General features: G+C 47.0%; 1 protein-coding gene across 2 annotated transcripts in view; it reads right to left on the minus strand.

The window, feature by feature from the left end:
• Positions 1-24,149, minus strand: part of Mfap1 (Microfibril-associated protein 1) — a 66,586-nt gene extending 42,437 nt beyond the window's left edge. For both annotated transcript variants that reach the window (XM_068349924.1, XM_068349925.1), the window contains exons 1-2: positions 23,932-24,149; positions 13,948-14,228 (exon numbers count right to left, since the gene is read on the minus strand). In XM_068349924.1, coding sequence (XP_068206025.1) covers positions 13,948-14,228; positions 23,932-24,031 — 381 coding nt within the window. In that variant the 5' untranslated portion in view covers positions 24,032-24,149. The remainder of the gene's footprint in view (positions 1-13,947; positions 14,229-23,931) is intronic.
• Positions 24,150-24,464: the final 315 nt, after the last annotated feature.

The raw sequence follows: 24,464 nt of genomic DNA on the forward strand, positions 1-24,464 counted from the left end.
TTAGGTCTAGGGAGACCATCCAGTCTTCCCTTCTGACCGCTGCTAAGACTGACTTTGTGGTCTCCATGGAGAACTTCGTCTTTGTGACAAAGACATTCAGAGCACTGACGTCTAGCACCGGTCTCCACCCTCCTGTCTTCTTTGAAACCAGGAAGAGGCGGTTGTAGAATCCCGGTGATTGAAGATCCGAGACTTTGACCACCGCTCCCTTCTCTAGCAAAAGAGACACTTCCAGTTTCAGGGCTTGTCTCTTTTCTTCCTCTCTGTACCTGGGAGAGAGATCGATGGGAGACGTTGCTAGAGGGGGTTTGCGTACAAAAGGGATTTTGTACCCCTCTCTGAGCAACTTCACAGATTGTGAATCTGCGCCTCTCCTCTCCCAGGCTTGCCAGAAGTTCTTGAGTCTGGCTCCCACTGCTGTCTGAAGTTGCGGGCAGTCAGACTCTGCCCTTAGAGGACTTGGATCCTTTCCTCTTCCCTCGCTTCCCTTCGGCACGAGCACCTCCTCTGCTGGAGGCTCTGCCACGAAAGGGCGGAATAAAGCGGGACGCTGGATTGTCAATCCTCGGTCTAGCAGACAATGTAGGCAAAGGGGGAGCTTTGCGAGCTGAGGACGCAACTAGATCGTGAGTGTCCTTCTGCACTAACGAAGCAGCAATTTCCTTTATCAAGACTTCTGGAAATAGGCACTTGGAAAGGGGAGCAAAGAGAAGCTCAGATCTCTGGCATGGTGTAACTCCAGCAGACAGGAACGAGCAGAGAGACTCTCGCTTTTTCAGGACTCCGGACGCAAATGAGGCAGCAAGCTCATTGGACCCATCACGGACGGCCTTGTCCATGCAGGACATAATGATCAAAGAAGTCTCTTTATCTGTCGAAGAGATTTTCCTGCTCAGGGCTCCTAGGCACCAGTCTAAGAAGTTAAAGACTTCAAAAGCCCTAAAGATCCCTTTCATAAGGTGGTCCAGGTCCGATGATGACCAACAAATTTTAGAGCGTCTCATGGCAAGGCGGCGGGGAGAGTCTACAAGACTTGAGAAGTCGCCCTGGGCAGAGGCAGGAACTCCCAAGCCGAGAACTTCTCCCATGGCATACCAGACGCTCGATCTAGAAGAGAGTTTAGCAGGGGGAAAGGCAAATGCTGTCTTCCCTAAACTCTTCTTGGACTCTAACCAGTCTCCTATCACCCGCAAAGCTCTCTTAGACGAGCGTGCGAGGACGAGTCTACTAAAGGCAGGTGCGGTAGAAGGCATGCCTAAAACAAACTCTGACGGCGGAGAACGAGGAGCCACAGAAACAAACTGGTCAGGAAACAACTCTTTGAAAATAGCCAAAACTTTTCTAAAGTCCAAAGATGGTTGAGTTGACTTAGGCTCGTCCAGTTCTGATTGTTGATCATCTTGATGTGCAGCAACATCATCATCAGAAAGTTCCTCATCCGAAAACTGATGAGGAAACGGCAACGGAGTGGGTAACGTCTGGTTCGCTGAGTCCGGTCGCACTGGTGCATGCGTGACGGAGCCGGACGCAACGTCATGGAACTGCTGCACAGTCTGTGAACTGTCAACAACCATGGGAGCGCGAGGACGCACAGCGTCTACCCGAGACTGTCTAGACCGACTGGGTTGCGCAGTGGAAACCACACTGGGTTGCGGAGGTTGACGCACCGCGTCAAAACAAGTCACCTCTGATGGTTGTTGAACGTCCAGAACGTCAACAACCACCTCCGTGCGTCGCTTAACGTCAACATGCAGCTGGCAACCCACACTGGATCGCATCGGTGGAGGAACCCCCTCAACTGGTATACGCGAGAAGGTTACCTCAGCGTCAACAGGACGCACAACCGATCGCTTGGAAGGTTGTAGGCTAGGAGGTACGGCAGCAACCTTCTCCGCATGAAAGTCCTGCATCAAAGACGTAAGCTTGGACTGCATGTCTTGCAGCAAAGCCCATTTAGGGTCTACGGGAGCAGGTGCGGCAACAGACGGTGTTAGTGCCTGAAGCGGTACCACTTTGCCTCTCTTAGGCGGTGAGCAGTCATCAGATGACGGCAACGAGTCCGAACTGACCCAGTGGCTACAACCGGGATGTTGGACTTGTCCTGAAGGGACCGATTTACGTTTTAAAGGTCGTGAGACCTTGGTCCAAAGTTTCTTACGAGAAACACCTTCAGACGACAAGGTATAAATGGGCTCTCTCGTCTTACGTAGGTAGGGGCGATCTTGGGGAGATACGCCTGATACCATGGAGGGAACGTCTGTTCGCTGATTAAAGCCTCTCGAACCCATGCGTCGTGCGACATTGCTTCTCTCCTCGACTTGAGAGCTTGCAAGAGGTCCCGGACTAGGAGGACGACAGGCACGAACAGACGAACCCTCAAGCGCAACACTGTTCACAACACTATCACTTGGCACTTTAGCACTTCCCACTGCACTTTGGCACTTAAGCTCCTTAACATCCGCCATGAGCTGATTGCGGTCACTTGCAAGGGACTCAACTCTCTCCCCCAGGGCATGGATGGCACGCATCATGTCAGCCATCGATGGTTCCTGAGTGCTAGGAGGGGGGTTAGGAACAACCACTACAGGGGAAGGAATAGGTTGTGGGGCATGAGGAGAGGAAACATCAATAGACCTAGAAGAACTTCTCCTAACTCTATCTCTCTCTAGCCTGCGTGTGTACTTTTCAAATTCGATAAAATCGAATTCCGAAAGGCCCACGCACTCCTCACACCGATCTTCCAATTGACAGGTTTTACCCCGACAATTGGAACAAACAGTGTGAGGGTCGATAGAAGCCTTCGGAAGACGCCTAGAACAGTCCCTAGCATTGCATTTTCTAAATTTGGGAACTTGTGAAGGGTCAGCCATTTTGAATTGGTCAAGGGAAAATTCCAAAAAACGATCTAAGTCATCAACAATGAATCCGATACAAAAAAGAGTTCAAGGATTTATTTGAAGAAAAACCCTGCACAGCGAAAGCTCAAAACCAGAATATAGTACTTCACCAAGATGATGTGAAAAACTCCAGTTTAGCAACAGCGAGTAAAGTACGTCTTGTCGACACGTCGACAGAGAGAAAATTGAGTCTTTGTTTACATAGAGCTTGGTATCTGGCCGACAGATGGCGCTGTTGGGCACACCCGCAACCTGTATAGCGATCGCTGGCGAGTTTTTTCTGTACAGTTTGTCTGTCGAGCAACAGAGTTGCAGCTATATATTCACCGGCTAAGTTAAATATTTAAAAATATCCCATATTTACGAGCGAAAGACTTCCCCGTGGGGGTACGGCACAGATGTCTAGATTCTGGATACCTGCGAAAGTCCTCTGCAGCTCTCTACTAGGGGAAGTGGGCCATCTGCTCCAATTGGTGTCATAAAAGGAATACTTCTCCAGTTGAAGCCTCTGCAACTCATGTCTCTGTAATGAAAAACTATCAATTAGCCTTGAATCAGGTCTTCAGACAGAAGTACTAAGACCTTTCCTCTCTTATGGGACTGTCTGTGTTCACAAGCATGGAAAAGTCTTATACACCCCAGGGATCTCAGTCTCCCCAAATGTAATATTACCAGAGTTCTCAAGTCTCCTATGTGTGCCCCACATGACCCTTCAAGATTAGCGTCACACAAGGATCTGACATTCGAGAGTGTCATCCCGCAAGACTTAGTGTAGGCGAAGCTAGTTGCAGAGTTGCAAGGCATCTCGCATGTCACTAGTCATTCAGAGGGATGGAAAGATGTTTCCTTGACTTTTGTTACAGAGTTCATGGTAGACCCAGAAACCAGTGGTCAATGATATCATGTTCGAGTCCTACACATCTCTCTGAGAGGTGTTCAGCTGGAATCAGGGTACCCAATGGTAAGTGTGTATGCTATACCTTGGCCATAGCCCACCTAACTACTATACTATGTAATTGGTGACTAGACCAAGGAAGGTCAAACCTTTCGATGACATGGCATCGTCGTCTATCAAGGACCATAAGAACACGAACTGTAAGAGACATCGAAGGATTCAGGTCATTTGTTGATGAGTTAATTGCCTACGTTAGATCCCTGAAGCTCCAGTTAATGACACAGGAGACCCTTGAGTCGTCACCATCATGTCCTGTTGCTACCGAGGTTGCAACGACTGTGACAACCAGTGCTCTCTCCACTTCACCGGCTTGGCTGAATATAAATGGTCTTGCAATCCAAGTAACTGGAGAAGGTCCAGCATTTGGAGTACTCCCGGTCCCTCCAGAGTTCACGACTGTACTTCCACCTGTAGCAGGTTTCCGGGAGTCTCCTGCCTCGTTTGGACACCTTACCTCAATATCTGCTCAAGCTAATAACAGTCTTAACCAGCATGAGACCCCTATTGGAGGAGTCAGTTCCTAGCTGACCAGGCTCAGTGTAGCAGACCGAAAGTGGTCCCAGCAGCTACTGCTGAGGTGGATGCTGCCAAAACATGGGCCTTACACAAGAAGAGACATCAGTTCAAGGTCGAGAGCAGACAGGACCCTTCAGTAGTACAGCCAGCAATACAAGAGCAGCCATATGAAAAACTTCAAGAACATTTCTCTCCCTCATGTCTGGGATCCCAAGGTCTCCCAGTAAGGTGTCTGCAATATCAGAAAGGTCCATACCTTCTGCCTGTTTGAGAATGTTGTGATGCGAGTAACGACAAAGTATATGACTGTGCCCAACTAAAGGCCAAGCAGAGGCCAAACAGGAAGCTGATCAGGTAATCCTAAAAGCAGTTACCAGGGCAAGAGGCTCTGGGTCCAAGAACAAAGTGCGCCCATTGGTGGGACTTAATCAGATCCCTGTTACATCATTACGTTCGCTGAAACAACGGACCGTATTGAAGGAGTCAACAAAGTATATCGGAAATGACTTGAGGCAGGAAACAGATGATGGTGGCTGCCAATGACCTGAAACAGTAAAATGACGGGGTAAGAAATGGTCACTTAGTTATTAAGAGCCTTCTCACTGATAAGTGCTCATGCTCTTGGTGTTCATCAGAGCGATGAGAGCAGTGCTGTGTCACTTGTTCCAGTTCCTAGTAGAGCAGATATGGGGAACTTCCCAATACAAGGACTGACCACGCTGGGAAAGAACAAGTGACAATGATCTCATTCACTCACACATTAGCACATGGGATCATTACATATGGTCTGGGGTTACAAGGAGAATGGACACGTAGTGACTAAAAGGGCAGTGGCTGATCACGACAGGCTGAAGAGTGCATTCCTGATAATGCTCAGGTGAGGGAATGTCCCATCACTCGTAAAAGAGAGGAGACTGATTTCTGGATCCTCTCACCCCACAATGAGCCAAATTTTCTCCCTATGGAACAGAAATATCCTTAGGGTGAGAGACAGGTGTACTGTATCTCGATTGTCCATTGGATGGAAGGGATGAAAGGCAGTGCCCTTCATCTTGACCAACAATGAAAGCAAACACGGTTTGGAGCAAGACCAATCACCAACAGTGCGAGCATAAGCCCCATATTGAATACCTGGACACCAACCTTACTTAGGTTAGTTCTCGGTACTGCACCGTCTTTCACTCATAAGATGGGAGAGATCAGAGGGAGTCTTACGCTATTCCTGTCAATTGGTCTTCCTAGACTTCTTCGTTATCTTCTTAGAAGTAGCAACATCTGAAGAATCTAACAAACAAAAAGCAGAGAAAGAACCAGAAGAGGAGGAGGAGCAAACACACTTCTTGCCTTCCTTCTTCGGGGTCGAAGTCTTTAAAATCAACGAAGATGTTCCAGTGTAGGAAGACACCATATTCTTCAAAAGTAGCTGCAGCAACAAACACAAATGTGAAGTCCTTTACTACCTTCAGGGGAGTATCAGGAGTCGGGAAGACACCGCCGGGGTAGCCTTTGAAATCTTGGCTGTGGCAAAAAAAAAAAAACTTTCTCCCATCAACCGAGCACCAGTGACGCCCAAGGAAACCAACTTCTTTAGGTTCAGGTTATTGCTTCTGTTGTACAGCCCCCATATTATTATTATTATTAATTGCTAAGCTACAACTATAGCTGGAAAAGCAGAATGCTATAAGCCCAGGGGCTCCAGCAGGGAAAATAGCCCAGTGAGGAAAGAAAACAAGGAAAAATAAAATATTTTAAGAACAGTAACATTAAAATAAATATCTCCTATATAAACTATAAAAACTTTAACAAAACTAGACAAAGAGAAATAAAATAGAATCGAGTGCCCAAGTGTACCCTCAAGCAAGAGAACTCTAACCTAAGACAGTGAAACACCATGGTACAGAGGCTATGGCACTACCCAAGACTAGAGAACAATAGTTTGATTTTGGAGTGTCCTTCTCCTAGAAGAGATGCTTACCATAGCTAAACAATCCCTTCTACCCTTACCAAGAGGAAAGTTGCCACTGAACAATTACAGTGCAGTAACCCCTTGGGTGAAGAAGAAATGTTTGGTAATCACAGTGTTGTCAGGTGTTAGAAAAAAAGAGGAGAATATGTAAAGAATAGGCCAGACTATTCAGTATGTGTGTGATGGCAAAAGGAAAATGAACAGTAACCAGAGAGAAGGATCCAATGTTTTACTGTCTAGCCAGTACCATAACTCTCTAAAGTAGTATCTCAAGCAAGGGGATCACTGCAAACAGTCAAGGTTGTGGTAGTACGGTGGTAGCATCCTTGCCTGGTGATTGCCAGACTGGGAATCAAGTTCCTTTGGTTGCTGCAATCTCACCATGCTTATGAGCTAAAGATGTGGGATTGGGGGAGCCTATAAGTTTATCTGCTGAGTCATCAGCAGCCATTGCCTGGCCCACCTTGGTCCTAGCTTGGGTGAAGAGGGGACTTGGGTGCTGATCAAATGTAATATGGTCAGTTTCTAGGGCATCATCCTGGTTGATAGGGCACTGTCACTGTCCCTTGCCTCTGCCATTCATGAGCGGCCTTTAAACCTTCAAAAAGGCACAAGGATGATGAGATCAATCACAGGTTTGCATATAAATTTGTATCACATTTGCACCTTATTGAGAAAACAACTGCATATCCTTTTGCTTTTCATCAATTTACCAAGGTTTACCTGAAGACAACAGCCAGTAAACATATTTATCCATTTATCTAGAAAGGAAAGCAGAAAGATTAAAGAGCCCAAAATTTGAGAGGCAGCAAGAGTACGTGTGTACTACTTGCAGCCCAAGTCAAAACTGAGTGTCTAGCTGGATGAGAGATGGGCGGGGTCACCTGTTGGTAGCTATAATTACATCGTGAAATTTTTCCTTTCCATTCAAACCTCACTGAAGAAATACTCCTATCAAAAGACAATGCCTTGTATTCGTGTAGGAAAAAATACTTTTAATGACTAATTATTTATTTCCATAAAAATAAAATCCTGTTGTATCAAGATACGAAAAATGATATTTTAATTATAAAATAAATTTTTGAATATACTTACCCGGTGAATATATAATAGCTGCAACTCTGCGGCTCGACAGAAAACACACTCAAAAAACTCGCGAGCGATCGCTATGAAGGTTGCGGGTGTGCCCACCAGCGCCAACTGTCGGCCAGATACCACTCTTGCATGTAAACAAACCCTTCAATTCTTCTCGTCCCGCTGCGTCTCTATTGGGGAGGAAGGGAGGGTCTTTAATTTATATATTCACCGGGTAAGTATATTCAAAAATTTATTTTATAATTAAAATATCATTTTTAAATATTTAACTTAGCCGGTGAATATATAATAGCTGATTCACACCCAATGCGGTGGGTAGAGACCAGAGTTAATTAAGTTTACAGCGTAAAAGCTAAGAGTTTTTTTGACAGTTATCAATATAACAAAACCAAAATATATAGGTACCTGGTAAGGAAGTTGACTTAGACGATTACTCTGCCTAGTAAGTCTGTCTTCCTCACGGAGCCCAGCGATCCTCTTAGGATGCTGAAAGACTCCCAGGAGCTGAAGTATCAAGGGCTGCAACCCATACAACAGGACCTCATCAAACCCCTAATCTGGGCGCTCTCAAGAAATGACTTTGACCACCCGCCAAATCAACCAGGATGCGAAAGGCTTCTTAGCCTTCCGAACAACCCATAAAACAATATTAAAAACATTTCAAGAGACAGATTAAAAGGATATTGGAATTAGGGAAGTGTAGTGGTAGAACCCTCACCCACTACTGCACTCGCTGCTACGAATGGACCCAGTGTGTAGCAGTCCTCGTAAAGAGTCTGGACATCTTTCAAGTAAAATGACGCGAACACTGACTTGCTTCTCCAAAAGGTCGCGTCCATGATACTTTGCAGAGATCTATTTTGCTTGAAGGCCACGGAGGTTGCTATAGCTCTAATCTCGTGCGTCTTAACCTTAAGCAAAGATCGGTCTTCCTCACTCAAGTGGGAATGGGCTTCTCGTATTAAAAATCTGATAAAATATGACAAAGCATTCTTTGACATAGGTAAGGATGGTTTCTTAACCGAACACCATAACGCTTCAGATTTACCTCGTAAAGGCTTAGTACGAGCTAAATAGAACTTAAGAGCTCTAACGGGACATAATACTCTCTCTAGTTCGTTGCCTACGATCTCTGATAAGCTAGGAATATCAAAAGATTTAGGCCAAGGACGAGAAGGCAGTTCATTCTTGGCCAGGAAAACAAGTTGAAGAGAACAAGCGGCTTTTTCTGTCGAAAAACCGATGTTCTTGCTGAAGGGATGAAGCTCACTGACTCTTTTAGCCGAGGCCAAGCACACCAGGAAAAGTGTCTTAAGAGTGAGATCCTTCAGGGAGGCTGAATGTAAAGGCTCAAACCTGTCTGACATGAGGAACCTTAGGACCACGTCTAAGTTCCAGCCAGGAGTAGCCAAACGACGTTCCTTAGAAGTCTCAAAAGACTTAAGGAGATCTTGTAGATCTTTATTGTTGGAAAGATCTAAGCCTCTATGCCGGAAGACCGAAGCCAACATGCTCCTGTAGCCCTTGATCGTGGGAGCTGAAAGGGAGCGAACCCTTCTCAGGTACACGAGAAAATCAGCGATTTGGGCTACAGAGGTACTGGACGAGGATACAGATACTGACTTGCACCAGTCTCGGAAGATTTCCCACTTCGATTGGTATACTCTAATGGTAGAAGCTCTCCTCGCTCTTGCAATCGCACTGGCTGCCTCCTTCGAAAAGCCTCTAGCTCTAGAGAGTCTTTCGATAGTCTGAAGGCAGTCAGACGAAGAGCGTGGAGGCCTTGGTGTACCTTCTTTACGTGGGGCTGACGTAATAGGTCTACTCTTAGAGGAAGACTTCTTGGAAAGTCTACCAGCCATCGAAGTACCTCGGTGAACCATTCTCTCGCGGGCCAGAGGGGAGCAACTAACGTCAACCTTGTCCCTTCGAGAGAGGCGAACTTCTGCAGTACCTTGTTGACAATCTTGAATGGTGGGAATGCATATAGGTCTAGATGAGACCAATCTAGAAGAAAAGCGTCTATATGTATTGCTGCTGGGTCTGGGACTGGAGAGCAATACATGTAGATTGGAAGCCTCTTGGTCATCGAGGTTGCAAAGAGGTCTATGGTGGGTTGACCCCAAGTCGCCCAAAGCCTCTTGCACACGTCCTTGTGGAGGGTCCATTCTGTAGGAATTACCTGACCCTTCCGACTGAGGCAATCTGCTAAGACGTTCAAGTCGCCCTGGATAAACCTCGTTACCAGGGAGATGCCTCGATCTCTTGACCAAATGAGCAGGTCCCTTGCGATCTCGTACAGTGTCAGGGAGTGGGTGCCTCCTTGCTTGGAAATGTATGCCAAGGCTGTGGTATTGTCCGAGTTGATCTCCACCACTTTGTTTCGAAGGAGACTCTCGAAGTTCATCAAGGCCAGGTGGACTGCCAAAAGCTCCTTGCCGTTGATGTGCATGCTCCTCTGACTTGAGGTCCACAGACCTGAGCATTCCCGACCGTCCAGGGTCGCACCCCAACCCAAATCCGATGCGTCTGAGAATAGAACGTGGTTTGGTTTCAGAACTGCTAGGGGAAGTCCCTCTCTTAGACTGATATTGTCTTTCCACCAAAGCAGGCATGCCTTTACTGTTTCGGAAATCGGGATTGAGACCGCCTCTAGCGTCTTGTCCTTTTTCCAGTGAAAAGCTAGATGGAACTGGAGAGGTCGAAGGTGTAACCTTCCTAGCGAGACAAACTGCTCCAGGGATGATAGAGTTCCTACTAGACTCATCCAATTCCTGACTGAGCAACGTTCTCTCTTCAACATCCGTTGGATTACGAGCAGGGCTTGATCTATTCGGGGGGCAGACGGAAAAGCCCGAAAAACTGGACTGGGAATCTCCATCCCTAAATACAGTATAGTTTGGGATGGAATCAGCTGGGACTTTTCCATGTTGACCAAAAGTCCCAATTCCTTGGTCAGATCCAAAGTCCAATGCAGATCCTTCAGACAGCGATGACTGGACGAGGCTCTGAGAAGCCAGTCGTCCAAGTAAAGGGAGGCTCGGATTCCCGATAAATGGAGGAATTTTGCCACATTCCTCATAAGCCTCGTAAACACGAGAGGAGCAGGACTTAGGCCAAAGCACAGGGCCCGAAACTGGTACACCACATTGTCGAAAACAAACCTCAGAAAAGGTTGGGAATCTGAGTGAATGGGGATGTGGAAGTATGCGTCTCTTAGGTCGAGAGAGACCATCCAGTCTCCCTTTCTGACCGCTGCTAAGACTGATTTCGTGGTCTCCATGGTAAACTTTGTCTTCGTGACAAAGACGTTCAGAGCACTGACGTCTAGCACCGGTCTCCAACCTCCTGTCTTCTTCGGTACTAGGAAGAGGCGGTTGTAAAACCCCGGTGATTGAAGGTCCGAGACTTTCACCACCGCTCCCTTCTCTAGCAAAAGAGACACTTCTAGTTTCAGGGCTTGTCTCTTTGATTCCTCTCGGTAATTGGGAGAGAGATCGATGGGGGAAGTCACTAGAGGAGGTTTGTGTACAAATGGAATTTTGTACCCCTCTCTGAGCAACCTCACAGACTGTTGGTCTGCGCCTCTCTTCTCCCAGGCTCGCCAGAAGTTCTTGAGTCTGGCACCTACTGCTGTCTGAAGCTGCGGGCAGTCAGACTCTGCCACGTGAGGACTTGGCTCCTTTCCTCTTTCCTCTCTTTCCTTCAGCACGAGTACTTCCCCTGCTGGGAGCTCTGCCACGAAAGGGCGGAATAAACCTGGACGCCGGAGTGTCTATCCTTGGTCTTGCAGAAAAGGAAGTCGAAGGAGTCCCTTTGCGAGCAGAGGACGCTACCAAGTCATGGGTGTCCTTCTGCACGAGCGACAAAGCTATGTTCTTAACCAAAAGCTCAGGGAACAAAAACTTCGATAAGGGAGCAAAGAGTAGCTCAGATCTTTGACAGGGAGTAACTCCTGCCGACAGAAAAGAGCAAAGAGACTCTCGCTTCTTAAGGACTCCTGAAGTAAAAGAGGAGGAGAGCTCATTGGATCCATCGCGGATGGCTTTATCCATGCAGGACATAATGAGTAAGGAGACATCTCTATCAGCCGATGAGATTTTCCTACTCAAGGCTCCCAAACACCAGTCAAGGAAGTTGAAAACTTCAAAAGCTCTAAAAATGCCTTTCAGCAGATGGTCAAGGTCCGAGGCTGACCAACTAATCTTCGAGCGTCTCATGGCTAGGCGGCGGGAAGAGTCTACAAGGCTTGAGAAGTCGCCCTGGGCAGAGGCAGGGACTCCCAAGCCGAGAACTTCTCCCGTGGCATACCAGACGCTCGATCTAGACGAGAGTTTAGATGGGGGGAAGGCAAAGGCCGTCTTCCCTAAACTCCTCTTGGTTTCCAACCAATCGCCTAAAAGCCGTAAAGCTCTCTTGGATGAGCGAGAGAGTACAAGTTTTGTAAAGGCTGGCATGTCAGCAGGTACGCCTAAAACAAACTCAGACGGTGGCGAACGAGGAGCAACAGAGACAAAGTGTTCGGGAAACAACTCTTTAAAAATTAACATGACTTTCTTAAAGTCCATAGAAGGCGGAACTGTTCTTGGTTCATCAATGTCTGAAGGATGATCCTCAGGCTGAGGGTCAGCAACGTCCTCATCCGAAAGTTCTTCATCTGACAACTGATGAGAAACAAGCAAAGGGGTTGGCAATGCTTGACACGCAGCGTCCACCCGCACTGGTGCATAAGTGGTGGACCAGGACGCAGCGTCCTGTAACTGCTTGACAGTCTGGGAACTGTCAACAACAACAGGTGCGTGAGGACGCACAGCGTCCACCCGAGACTGCTTAGACCGCCTAGTCTGAGCAGTCAAAACAACTTTAGGTTGCGGAAGTTGACGCTCAGCGTCAAAACAAGTCAACTCCGATGGTTGGCGAACGTCCTGAACGTCCCCAGGCGCATCAGCAAGTTGCCTAACGTCCAAATGCGGCTGAAAATCCACATGAGATCGCATCGAGTGTGGTTCTACACCAACTGCTTGACGTGACTTGGCTACACCAGCGTCAACAGGACGCACAAATGAACGTTTGGGTGGCTGAAGGCCAGGATCTCGATGAGATACACGGCTAGGCTCAACGGAAACCTTATCGGCATTGTAGTCTTCCATAAGGGACGCAAGCTTAGACTGCATGTCCTGCAGTATAACCCATTTTGGGTCCACGGGAATAGGTGCGGTAACCGACGGGGTTAGCGCCTGAGACGGCACAACTTTGCCTTGCTTAGGCGGCGAGCAGTCATCCGATGACTGCAACGGGTCCGAACTGTCCCAATGACTACATCCAGGACGTTGGACCTGTCCTGAAGGGACCGACTTCCGTTTAAGAGGCCTAGAAACCTTGCTCCACGGTTTCTTGCGTGAAAAGCCTTCGGAAGACGAGGAGAAAATGGGCTCTCTCGTCTTATGGTAGGGGCGATCTTGGTGAGATACGCCTGATACCATAGAGGGAACGTCTGTTCGCTGATCAAGGCCTCTCGAACCCATAAGTCGTACGACATTACTTCTCCCCTGGGCTTGGGAGCTTGCAAGAGGTCCCGGACTAGGTGAACGACAGGCACGAACAGACGAACCCTCGGTCGCAACACTGTTCACAACACTTTGCGCACTAATCACTTTCCCACTTTCCGCCGTGGCACAATGACACTTAAGTTCCTTCACGTCAGCCATGAGTTGATTACGATCAGTTGCTAACGCTTCAACTCTTTCCCCCAAGGCATGAATAGCACGTAACATGTCTTGCATAGATGGTTCCTGAGTGCTAGTAGGGGGGTTAGGAACAACCACTACAGGGGAAGGATTAGGTTCAGGGGCATGTGGAGAGGAAAAATCTACAGACCTAGATGAACTCCTCCTTACCCTATCTCTCTCTAGTCTACGTGCATATTTATCGTATTCGAGCCAATCGAATTCCGAAAGGCCCACGCATTCCTCACACCGATCTCCCAATTGACAGGTTTTACCCCGACAATTGGAACAAACAGTATGTGGGTCGAGAGAAGCCTTTGGAAGACACCTATTACAGTCCCTAGCATTACACTTCCGAAATCTAGGTACTTGAGAAGGGTCAGCCATTTTGAATTAGTCAAAGAAAATTCCAAAAACAATCCAAGTCATCAACAAATAATCTGATTCAATAAAGAGTTCAAGAGTTTATGTTGAGGAAAAAAAACACCTGCACTGCGAAAGCTCAAACCAAAATGAAGTACTTCACCAAATATGTTGAGAAAACTCCAGGTTCTACAGCGAGTATGAATACGTCTTGTCGTCAACGTCGACAGAGAAGAATTGAAGGGTTTGTTTACATGCAAGAGTGGTATCTGGCCGACAGTTGGCGCTGGTGAGCACACCCGCAACCTTCATAGCGATCGCTCGCGAGTTTTTTGAGTGTGTTTTCTGTCGAGCCGCAGAGTTGCAGCTATTATATATTCACCGGCTAAGTTAAATATTTAAAAATTAAAATTCCTAAAAACAACTCACCTCATGCAGAAGCCTTCTACGTGATGGAATATCATAATCCATTTCTTCTTCATCTCTGACTGATGCAACATCTCTGTGAGCTAAAAGACGTCGTAATCTAGGATCAGCCATTTCAGCCTCAGTGAGGGATTTGTGTGGAGCTGAGGAGGTTGGGACGGCTCCCCTTGGCACAGTGAAATCCTCATCTTCTTCTTCCTCATCATCGGAGGATGCTGGAGCATAGTCTGGCCTTTTACCACTTACGTATCGTTGGACCTTAACTTTTTTCATGGACACCTCACCTGTGGAAAAATCAATTAATTAAAAAAAATTCCAAAACCAACTAATATTCTCATATTTCCTTAGCTTTCAAGCTGTTACCATAATGTAATCAAGCAATTCTCAGGCTCTCAACAAAGGGTGAGTAAAGTGCTCTGAAACTGAAAGTATTGAAAGTGGTTAAATCCAGATAAATTTCTTATGGGTTTGGTAAACCATGGGGTTTGGGGGCAAATACCCCAATTTCAACAATAAATGAGCATTTTTAAATATCTCGGTTCATATAAAAAATGGGGTGGTAAAATTTAGATAAATTTCTCATGACTAATGTCACCTATGGGGATTTTGGGGCGAAGCCCCTACAACCCAACATAAAATATGTACAGTGAACCCTCGCTACTTCGCGGTTCGACCATCGCGGATTCACCACTTCGCGGATTTTTTCCATAACCCATATATATACAGTAATATATATATATATATATATATATATATATATATATATATATATATATATATATATGTATGCATGTATTTATGTATATATGTAGGTATGTATATGTGTATACATATAAATATATATATATATACACACACACAAATATATATATATATATTTATATATATATATATATATATATATATATATATATATATATATATATATATATATATATATATATATATATATATATATATATATATATATATATATATATATATATATCTAAAGTAGGAAGATGTGATGTAGTTCTAAGGGAAAAGTATGGGAAATATGTCTGGGTAATAAGCAAAGCTCTACCTCCAGTTTCTTTCTTCATTATGATCAGAGATAAATGTAAACAAAACATTGGTTGCCATTTTTTATCGTGCTTTTTAGCGTGTTTAGGAAATGCATGATATAAAATCACCTTTAATATTTGTGCCTGTTTTAGTTTAGGGTACTGTAGTACATGCATTAAGTGTTCTGTACATTAAAGGGTAGTTTGTTAACAGTACTACGTACAAGGGAAGGTTTTAAAAGTCTGAATATACATGTTGAATAAATAGGTAAATATGGTATCACTACTTCGCGGATTTTCACCTATCGCGGCCGCGACTGGAACCTATCTACCGCGATAAACGAGGGTTCACTGTACTGGTATTTGTAAAGTCGTTTTTTTTTCGATATTAGCAACTGTTTCTGTTTGAAATTCGTATTTGTTTGGAGTAGCAACTGCTATAGCTCAAGAATGGTGGATGTGCCAGTTCCAACCATCAGAATCCATAAAAAAATCTAGGAACATGACAAATTCGGAGATAATTTGTATTTTTCCTAACCATACAAACCTTAGCTATTTACATGGGGTATTACTTTCGGCGTTGCTGAAATGGCGAGCCATTAGATTTTTAACGAGGGTTAACTACCCCCGCGCTAGTTAGCGAGGGGGTAGGGGAGGGGTAGCTAGCTACCCCTCCCCCCTCACACACCGGTGAACTGATTCACTTCGCTTAGAGGTAGGACTTCACAGGGGACAGGGCTGGCAGGCAAGTATGTGTAAATAGCTAAGGTTTGTATGGTTAGGAAAAATACAAATTATCTCCGAATTTGTCATTTGTTCCGTAACCGAAATACAAACCACGCTATTTACATGGGGTGACTTAACCCTTAGGTAGGGTGGTAAGTCCCAGCCTTACTGGCTTTGGCTTTGCCCAGGGACTCAGAATCCGAGTGTGTAGCACTCGAGATAAGGAGTCCCTGCACCTCGCAAGTTCCTTGCTCCGCAAGGAGGGTGCGGCCTACATAAGCTTGTGTGTGAAGGAATGAAGTGTGACTCGTCCTAGGAAGTCGACCTTAAGTCCTTTAGATGGAATTCTGGGCTAGGACGTTCCCAATACCACCTCGTCAGGGCATGGGGGACGCGACAGTATTATTTAATACTAGGAACACAAGGAAGCATGGTTTACCTGCAGTGGTTTAAGGTCAGCTATGCAGAGAACCCAGGATGCTGCTTTCCCTAAGAAAGGGGAGGATGAAGAAAAGAGTAAGGGCCTGGCATACTTTTTCATTCATGCAGACTAAAACCGGGTAACAATGTCCTCAACCTTCTGCTACTTGTCCATTAAGGAGCCTGAGGTTAGACCAGCTGTTGTGTAGCCACCACAGGGCCGATAGAGAACGTATTGAGCCTCCTGTGGGTCACGTTCTGCAGGTAGTGGGCTGTGAAGGTCGTTTGACGCTTCCAGACCCCAGCCTGTAGAACCTGCGTCACTGAGAAGTTTCTCTTGGATGTCAGGGACGTAGCGATGCCTCCGATATCGTGTGCTCTAGGGGGACGTGACGGAGGAGGGTCTGGATTCAGGGAATGGTGGATGACCCTGCGAATCCAAGCTGAGATGGTGTTCTTCGTGACCTTCCTCTTCGTCCTTCCTCTGCTCACAAACAGGGCTTGCACTCGAGGACGAACTGCAGCTGTTCTCTTAAGATAGAGCCTCAGACTCCTTACTGGGCACAGTAGGGGATGGTCTGGGTCATCTGTTACAGATGATCCTGAAGGAGTCGAACCGTGGGTCCGGAACTCCAGGATTCCGAGTCTTAGCAACAAACTCAGGGACGAACCCGGACGTTACCTCACCCCATCCCCGTGAATGGGCGACGTCGTACAAGAGACCATGGAGTTCACTGACTCGCTTGGCTGAGGCCAGAGCAAGCAGGAACATCGTCTTCCAAGTCAGGTGACGATCAGAAGCCTGGCGTAATGGTTCGAACGGAGGTCTCTTAACAGACCTGAGGACACAAGTCTCGTTCCATGGAGGAGGTCTCACTTCCGACTGAGGGCAAGTAAGCTAGTAGCTTCGTATGAGTAGAGAAAGTTCCAGCGAGGAGGAAATGTCCGTTCCTTTCAGCCTGAAGGCCAGGCTTAAGGCTGAGCGAGGCTTAAGGCTGAGCGATAGCCTTTCACCGCAGCGACCCAAAGGCTTATTTCTTCCCGCAAATACACAAGAAACTCCGCTATTGCTGGAATAGTGGCATCGAGAGGAGAGATACCCCTTCCACGACACCAACCACAGAAGACTCTCCACTTCGCCTGGTAGATTCCTGTAGATGACTTTCGCAGGTATCGAGACATCCTTTCCGCAACTTGTTGCGAAAAGCCTCCCTCTGTGAGGAGATGCTGGATAGTCTCCAGGCGTGAAGCCGAAGCAATGCTATGGCTTTGTGGAAGATGTTGCAGTGTGGTTGCTTGAGTAGCTCGTGTCGTGGAGGAAGTTCTCTCGGGAGTTCCGTCAGAAGCTGCAGAAGGTCCGGGAACCACTCTGCATGATGCCATAGCGGAGCTATAAAGGTCATTGACAGGTTGACTGATAGTCTGGTCTTGTTGAGCACCCTTCTCATCAGACAGAACGGTGGGAAGGCGTAAACGTCGATGTTGTCCCATCGTTGTTGGAAGGCATCTTGCCAGAGTGCCTTGGGCTCCGGGACTGGGGAACAGTACAGCGGAAGCTTGAAGTTCAAGGCTGTCGCGAACAGGTCCACCGTCGGGGAACCCCACAAAGTCAGGACTTTGTTGGCTACTAGAGGATCCAAAGACCACTCGGTACTCACTATCTGCGATGCTCTGCTCAGACTGACTGTCGGCGAGCACATTCCTCTTGCCCAGAATGAAGCGAGCCGATAGTGGAATCGAGTGGACTTCAGACCATCTCAGTATCTCTACTGCAAGATGGGATAGCTGTTGTGAAAAGGTACCTCCCTGCTTGCTGATGTAAGCCACTACCGTGGTGTTGTCGCTCATGACCACCACGGAGTGACCCGCCAGGGCTTGTTGGAATTGTTGAAGTGTCAGATATACGGCCTTCACTTCTAGCAGATTTATGTGGAGGCACTTTTTTTATTCTGACCATAGGCCTGAGATCCTGTGGTTCAGAACGTGGGCCCCCCACCCTTCTTTGAAGCGTCCGAAAACAGCATCAAATCCGGGGGGAGGACGAGAACATCCACTCCCTTTCAAAGGTTTCCGTCCGTCACCCACCACTGAAGGTCCGTCCGTTCCGCAGGACCCATAGGGATCAGAATGTCTGGGGAATCGTGGCCTTGATTCCACCAGGACTTGAGCTGCCATTGCAGGGATCTCATCCTGAGGTGGCCGTTGGAACCAGACGGGCCAAGGAGGAAAGGTGCCCTGGGAGACGTAACCACGATTGGGAAGGACGCTCTCCTCGTCTGCGGAAAGGATCTGCGACCCTCCTCAGCCTTGCTATCCTGTCATCTGATGGAAAGGCTTTGTGGAGATTGGTGTCCAATATCATGCCTAGATATACCAGTCGTTGAGATGGAAGCAGAGAAGACTTCTCGAGATTTACCATGATCCCTAGATCTTGGCAAAGTCCCAGAAGCTTGTCTCGGTGTCGAAGAAGGGTCGACTCCGAGTCTGCCAGGATCAGCCAGTCGTCCAGATAGCGGAGGGGACGGATGCCGATCCTGTGTGCCCACGAAGATATCAGGGTGAACACTGGTGAATACCTGGGGTGCTGTGGAGAGACCGAAACACAGCACCTTGAACTGGTAGATCTTGTTGTCTAGGCTGAATCTTAAGTACTTCCTGGAAGACGGATGGATTGGGATCTGGAAGTACGTGTCCTTCAGATCCAGTGTACACATGAAGTCTTGCGGTCTCACTGCAAGTCTGACCGTGTCTGCTGTCTCCATGCTGAACGGAGTTTGCTTGACAAACTTGTTCAGAGCTGAGAGGTCGATGACGGGTCTCCAGCCTCCAGACGCCTTCTTTACGAGAAAGAGTCGACTGAAGAAGCCTGGGGAGCCGTCGACGACCTCCTGGAGAGCATCTTTCTTGAGCATGGTCTTGACTTCTGCCCGAAGGGCTAGCCCCTTTACCGATCCCATGGCATAGGAGCTCAACGACACTGGATTCGCTGTCAGGGGAGGAAGAGATGTTATGAACAGGACACGATATTCCTGACTGAACACAGAGATCGTCCAGGAATAGGGCCCAAGTTGCTGCCACCTGAATGTGCAACTTTGCAGGCATCCCCCCTCTGGTGGACATGCAGGGGGATTGCCAATCCTAGCGCTTGCGGCCTCGGCTGCTCCCTCTAGGATTCTTGCCACCCCTGTAGGACTTTCTGTCCTTCTTGTCTTTGACAGGAAAGGCCCTACTGCTTGGACACCTTCGTCTTTGCTGCCGCTGCCGGTTTTGTCGTCTTGGATTGGCGTTGTTGTTGAGGTGCTGGAGGTTTGTAAGGCTTAGATGTAAGAGCCCTTTGGAGAAGAGAATCGTGGTTCAATTTCCTCCACCTCTCAGCTGCCTGTTCCACATCCTTGGGCTCAAAGAGACTCTTTCCTAGGATGGAAGAGTGTCTGAGCCTGCAGGCATCCACGGCTGGGACCTTCGAGTGGAACCTCTCGGCCACTGCATCACGTCGTTTCAAGATCGAGTTTGCCCACAAGTTCGAAACTTGGAGGGCCAGAAACTCGATGGTACGTGTGCCCGAGAGGAGGGAGGTCTCCAGGGCTTTCCTGGTGCTCTCCTTGGACAGATCCTCGGGTCGCAGCAGGAAGCCCAGAGACCCTAGCCAGACATCCAGCCACGTGGTGGCCTGTATGGCACACTTTGCAACCTTCTCCTGACTCAGGATCTCTGTTGCCGAGAATGTCACCTGCTGGCTAGAGTGTCTCAAGAGAGACTCCCCTGGTAAGCTCTTCCACGGAGAGGTGGAGCGGGAGAGCTAAACAAGGCTCCTCCATGATCTCAAAGTACCTCCTCTGTTGCACACGAGGAGGTAGGAGGAGCTTGTTACCAGCAGAGGAACGGCTGGAGGAGGCGAGCTCGGAAAGCTGGCCCTCAACCTTATCTCTGGCACCCTTCACCCCTTGGGACCAAGGCAGAGCCGCTCTGGCCTTAAAGGGTTTCTGAGTGCCATAGACTTGGTCCAGGACCGTATCCTTGCCTTCACGAGGGGCGGTCTCCGAGTCCTTGAACTTGTTGAGATGCCTCATCAGAGTCAGGACTTGCCAGAAGGCTTGCTCTGAATCATGCTGCTCTCCTCCTGGTGAACTGGCAGCAAAATCTCCTGTACCCAAAGGCTCTACTTGGGGGAACTCTTAGAGTCCTTCGATTCCCTCCTAGGAGAGATACGTAGCTCCAACAAAGAAGTTTGAGGGCTCTTCTCTCCCTAACACGGGATAATTCTCCTGCTTGAGGTGGGGTTTCTCCCATTGGTGCGGTGGGAGAAGATCTCACCTGGTAGAGGGAGCGGGCTCGCGCGATGGGAAAAAAACAGGGGTCGCGCGCGAGACGTTGGCGCTCGCGCAATGGGAAAAACCCAGGGGTCGCGCGCAAGAGACCATTGAAAACACTCTCGCGGGCACGCGAGCGAGGCTTTACAGGGTGAGCAGGAATCAGATTGACGTGCAGGAACAGAATGAAGAGCCCGTGAAAATGTCAACGCGCGCGCGTACGAGGTTGTTGGCGCTTGCGCGCGTAAGAAGATCGTCGGCGCTTGCGCGCGGAAGAAGATCGTTGGCGCGGGGAACCATCGGAGCCTGCGCGCGGACGACCGTCGCAGTTTACGTGCGTTGGAAGATCGTCAGCGCTAGCGCGCCAAAGAAGATCGTCGGCGCTTGCGCGCGTAAGAAGATCGACGGCGCTTACGAGTGTAAGAGGATCGTCAGCGCTCGCTCGCGAAAGAAGATCGTCGGCGCTTGTGCACGTAAGAAGATCGTCGGCGCTTGCGCGCATAAGAAGATCATCAGCGCTAGCACGCAAAAGAAGATCGACGGTGCTAGCACGCGTAGGAAGATCGTTGGCGTAAGAAGATCATCGGCGAGCACGGGCGCGCGCGCGCTAGGATGAAGGGACAGCTGATAGGACGATCAGGAACTGGGACGATCAACACTGGAAGTTCTGGTGAGCGCCTGTGCGCTAACTCAGGACTGGAACAGAATTCCTCTGGATGGAAGTCTCAGGAACAGCAGGAAAAGTAGGTGAGCGGAATTGCGCGAGCGCGCAGGAAAACGTTGGCGCGCAGGGGATACCTGGCGCTAAAGGGACTTACTCACAGTGTGAGAAAGCCCCTTTTGCTCCGAAGGGACCGGTACCCGTTGGAAAACGGGGTGCGAGGCCGCCAAGCGTCAGCAGCCAGGAACAGAGGCGTCAGGTCAGCAGGAGATGGCGAACTGCGGAGAGGTCCCGAACAGCCAGCTGGTCTAAACAGGAACAATCCTCCGAAGAGGAGTCTCTATGTGCGGCCTCTCTCGCGAACGAGAGAGGAGAACACTTCGTAGAAGAGACTAGAAGACACTGATGATGGCGCCCCTTAGGGCCATTGGATCAGCAAGCTGACCTATAAGGAGCAATCCTCCGAAGAGGAGCTCTTATGAGTGGCCTCCCTCGCGAACGAGAGAGGTCACAAGAAGATCCTGCAGCTGCTCAGCCCCTTGAGCATAGCTGCAGGTGCGACCGCTCAGCCCCAAGAGCATAGTCGCATGAAATTCCATGGTCCGGCCTTGCAACCGCTCAGCCCCTTCAGCAAGGTTACAACCAAGAGCAACCGCCCGAGGACCACGAAAACCCATCCAGGAATATAAAGGTATGAGAAGTTCCCCCTCTGCAGGGGAAAAACTCAAACCTGTGAAGGGAACCTCCCTCGGAAGGGAAGTTCTAAGAGAAGGGAACACGCCCATGACGATGTCTTAGAGAGACGGCAGCAACAGCAGACTCCCCAAGCACAAACAGGGCAGCTCTGCTTCGTTGGCACATTTAGGTAAACGAAGAAAAACTGGATCGTTAACTGGGAAAAATAAATAAATAGTGAAAAAAAATTCCCCCGGGATGAACTCCTAAGAGAAACCCTGAGGGAAAAGAAAACATAAGAATTACAAATCAAGTATGCGCCCTCCTCCTCCACTGACATTCACGGGAGAATGGGGAGGGCGGAGAACTGTAACAAAAACAGAATTATAATTATGTAATCCATCTAAGAATGTTCACAAATAGTAAGAACCACTGAACCCCAAAGGGAAGTGTTCTCCACAGAAAGCTGAAAAGTTAACAAATACAATTAGATTTCATTAAAAATAATTGAGACAAATAAACGGAAAAGCAACACAACCCGCACGGGAAAGAAGCTTCCGTAATAGTACGTAGTTTTTATTTCTTGGTGATTATTCAACAGATATTTGAAAATCTAAAAATCACAGACCCTAAAATTCAATAAAAACAAATAAATTATTTACTTTATGATCGGGCAGTAGAAGGTGCATCTCTTCCCTGTAAGATAACCAAGAAGGACTCTTCGGGCACTGTAATTTTTGTTGTGCGACATTATGCAATTTTAGAAACATGTTAGCTAAACTCTGTGAGACACATAGAAAGGATTTAGAAAGGACTGAAGAGAAGCATTTGAAGTGATATGTATGGTTACGGGATTGGTTAACACAAACATCGGTGTAACAGTACGCCGCCTGTATAGTAAACAAAGGGTAAACTCATTCAAAGGAAGTATTTGATGTGTGAAAGCTCAATGTAATACGGTAATAACAGAGAAAAAAACAAAAATAATGAACAATTATAAGGTAAAGTGAAGGAAAGATTAGATGATATTTTATAGGAATACATTAAAATGTTGTAATTACGGAGGCAACAAATTTAAACTTGAGAAAATTAGAAATATAGACGTGGGTATTGCATCAACGAATACACACAAACAGTATTAGGAGCGTCAAGTCTCGTAGTATACTTGAATGCCGTGAATAAAAAGAAATATGTACACATGTGTATAGCAACAATGATTACATACATACGGTATTAGAAGGGTCAAATACTTAAATGTCGCAGGTAAAAATGAGGAGGGCTTATGAGAAAACGAGTAATCCTATTGTTCAAAATAAAGGGGGCGGAGCTTATGTGCAGACATACTAAAACTGGTTAACACACATGTACATATGAACGAACCGGCGCGAATACAACGGCTTTGTAGAATGTCAACAAACAAATGAAAAATATACCAAGAGTATAAGTTATAGATAATTTGTGCAGTTTTCGATGGATTCATTAAACATTCAAGAAAATAATGTATAGAGTAGAAAAGGTTTGTTCTATCATTATATTCCGTCCCCCATTATCAAAGATATATATATATATATATATATATATATATATATATATATTTCACCAAGTATTTATTTGCAGTGTAAATAAGTGTAATTTTCAGAGTAAATAGGAATTTTTCTATGGGAAAAAACTTTTTGGAGCCTTTGTATATCAGCGGCCAGCTCCTCCTGTGTGGATCAACCAATATAAACTTTCCCGCCCCTAACCTAACATACACGCCGTGTCCTTACTTACTTAACGGGGGGCGGGGGCTAACGCACCCCTGCCACCCGCCTTACACTACCTTATTCTAAGTTAGCCGTAATCAAACATACAGGTGGTCGCTATCATACAGACACCCCAACTTTTTCAAGTTGGGAAATTTTCCCCCATCCTTAACTATGATAAATCCGTTACGACCAGGTAAAAATACGGCGGTATAAGGGGACGTTAGCCTTCCCCCTTCGGTAAGTAGATAAGGACAAGGCTTGTTGGTTAGGTTAGGTAGGGAAGTTTAGTTTGGTTGGTGTTCTTGTGGAGCTGATACAAAAAGGCTCCAAGAAAGTTTTTAGCCTGTCCCAATCAACTCCATACACCAAAAATCAAGCTTACCGTAGATCACAATAAGTCTCACCTTTATCATTCATAACAGGTACAGCTCCAGCTGTAGATTGGATTCCCATCGGTTGAGCAGCCCCAGGAGGGGCTGTCCATGAAGCGTTGATACTTTCCATAATTGTAGACGAAGTTTCTCAAATCATATGAAATATATTCCCCGTCAGGAGGTAATACACGAAACGTTGCTTTCGACGGCACTGTTTACGTTGTACAACAAACAGTCATCTACGTCAATAGAAACATACACTGAGGTTAATATTTCGTGATCAGACTCAAGGTTAACTTGGTCGAAACTACATAATACCTGAGGTGATATTAACATTCGGGAAGGAATACAATGGCACCAAATATTTCTAAGAGTTAAAGCTAAATGTTAGAAAATTATAATAACAATAGAGAAAATAAAAGTCATACTGATAAATGGAGAGAAGACTTTGCATATCACGTGTACTTAGAAATATTACATAATACCTAAGGTGATATTGACATTCAGGAAGGAATACAATGGCACCACCAACAAATATTTCTTAAGAGTTAAACCTAAACTTT

This window comes from Palaemon carinicauda, chromosome 26 (assembly GCF_036898095.1).
Source record: "Palaemon carinicauda isolate YSFRI2023 chromosome 26, ASM3689809v2, whole genome shotgun sequence".
Taxonomy (NCBI): domain Eukaryota; kingdom Metazoa; phylum Arthropoda; class Malacostraca; order Decapoda; family Palaemonidae; genus Palaemon; species Palaemon carinicauda.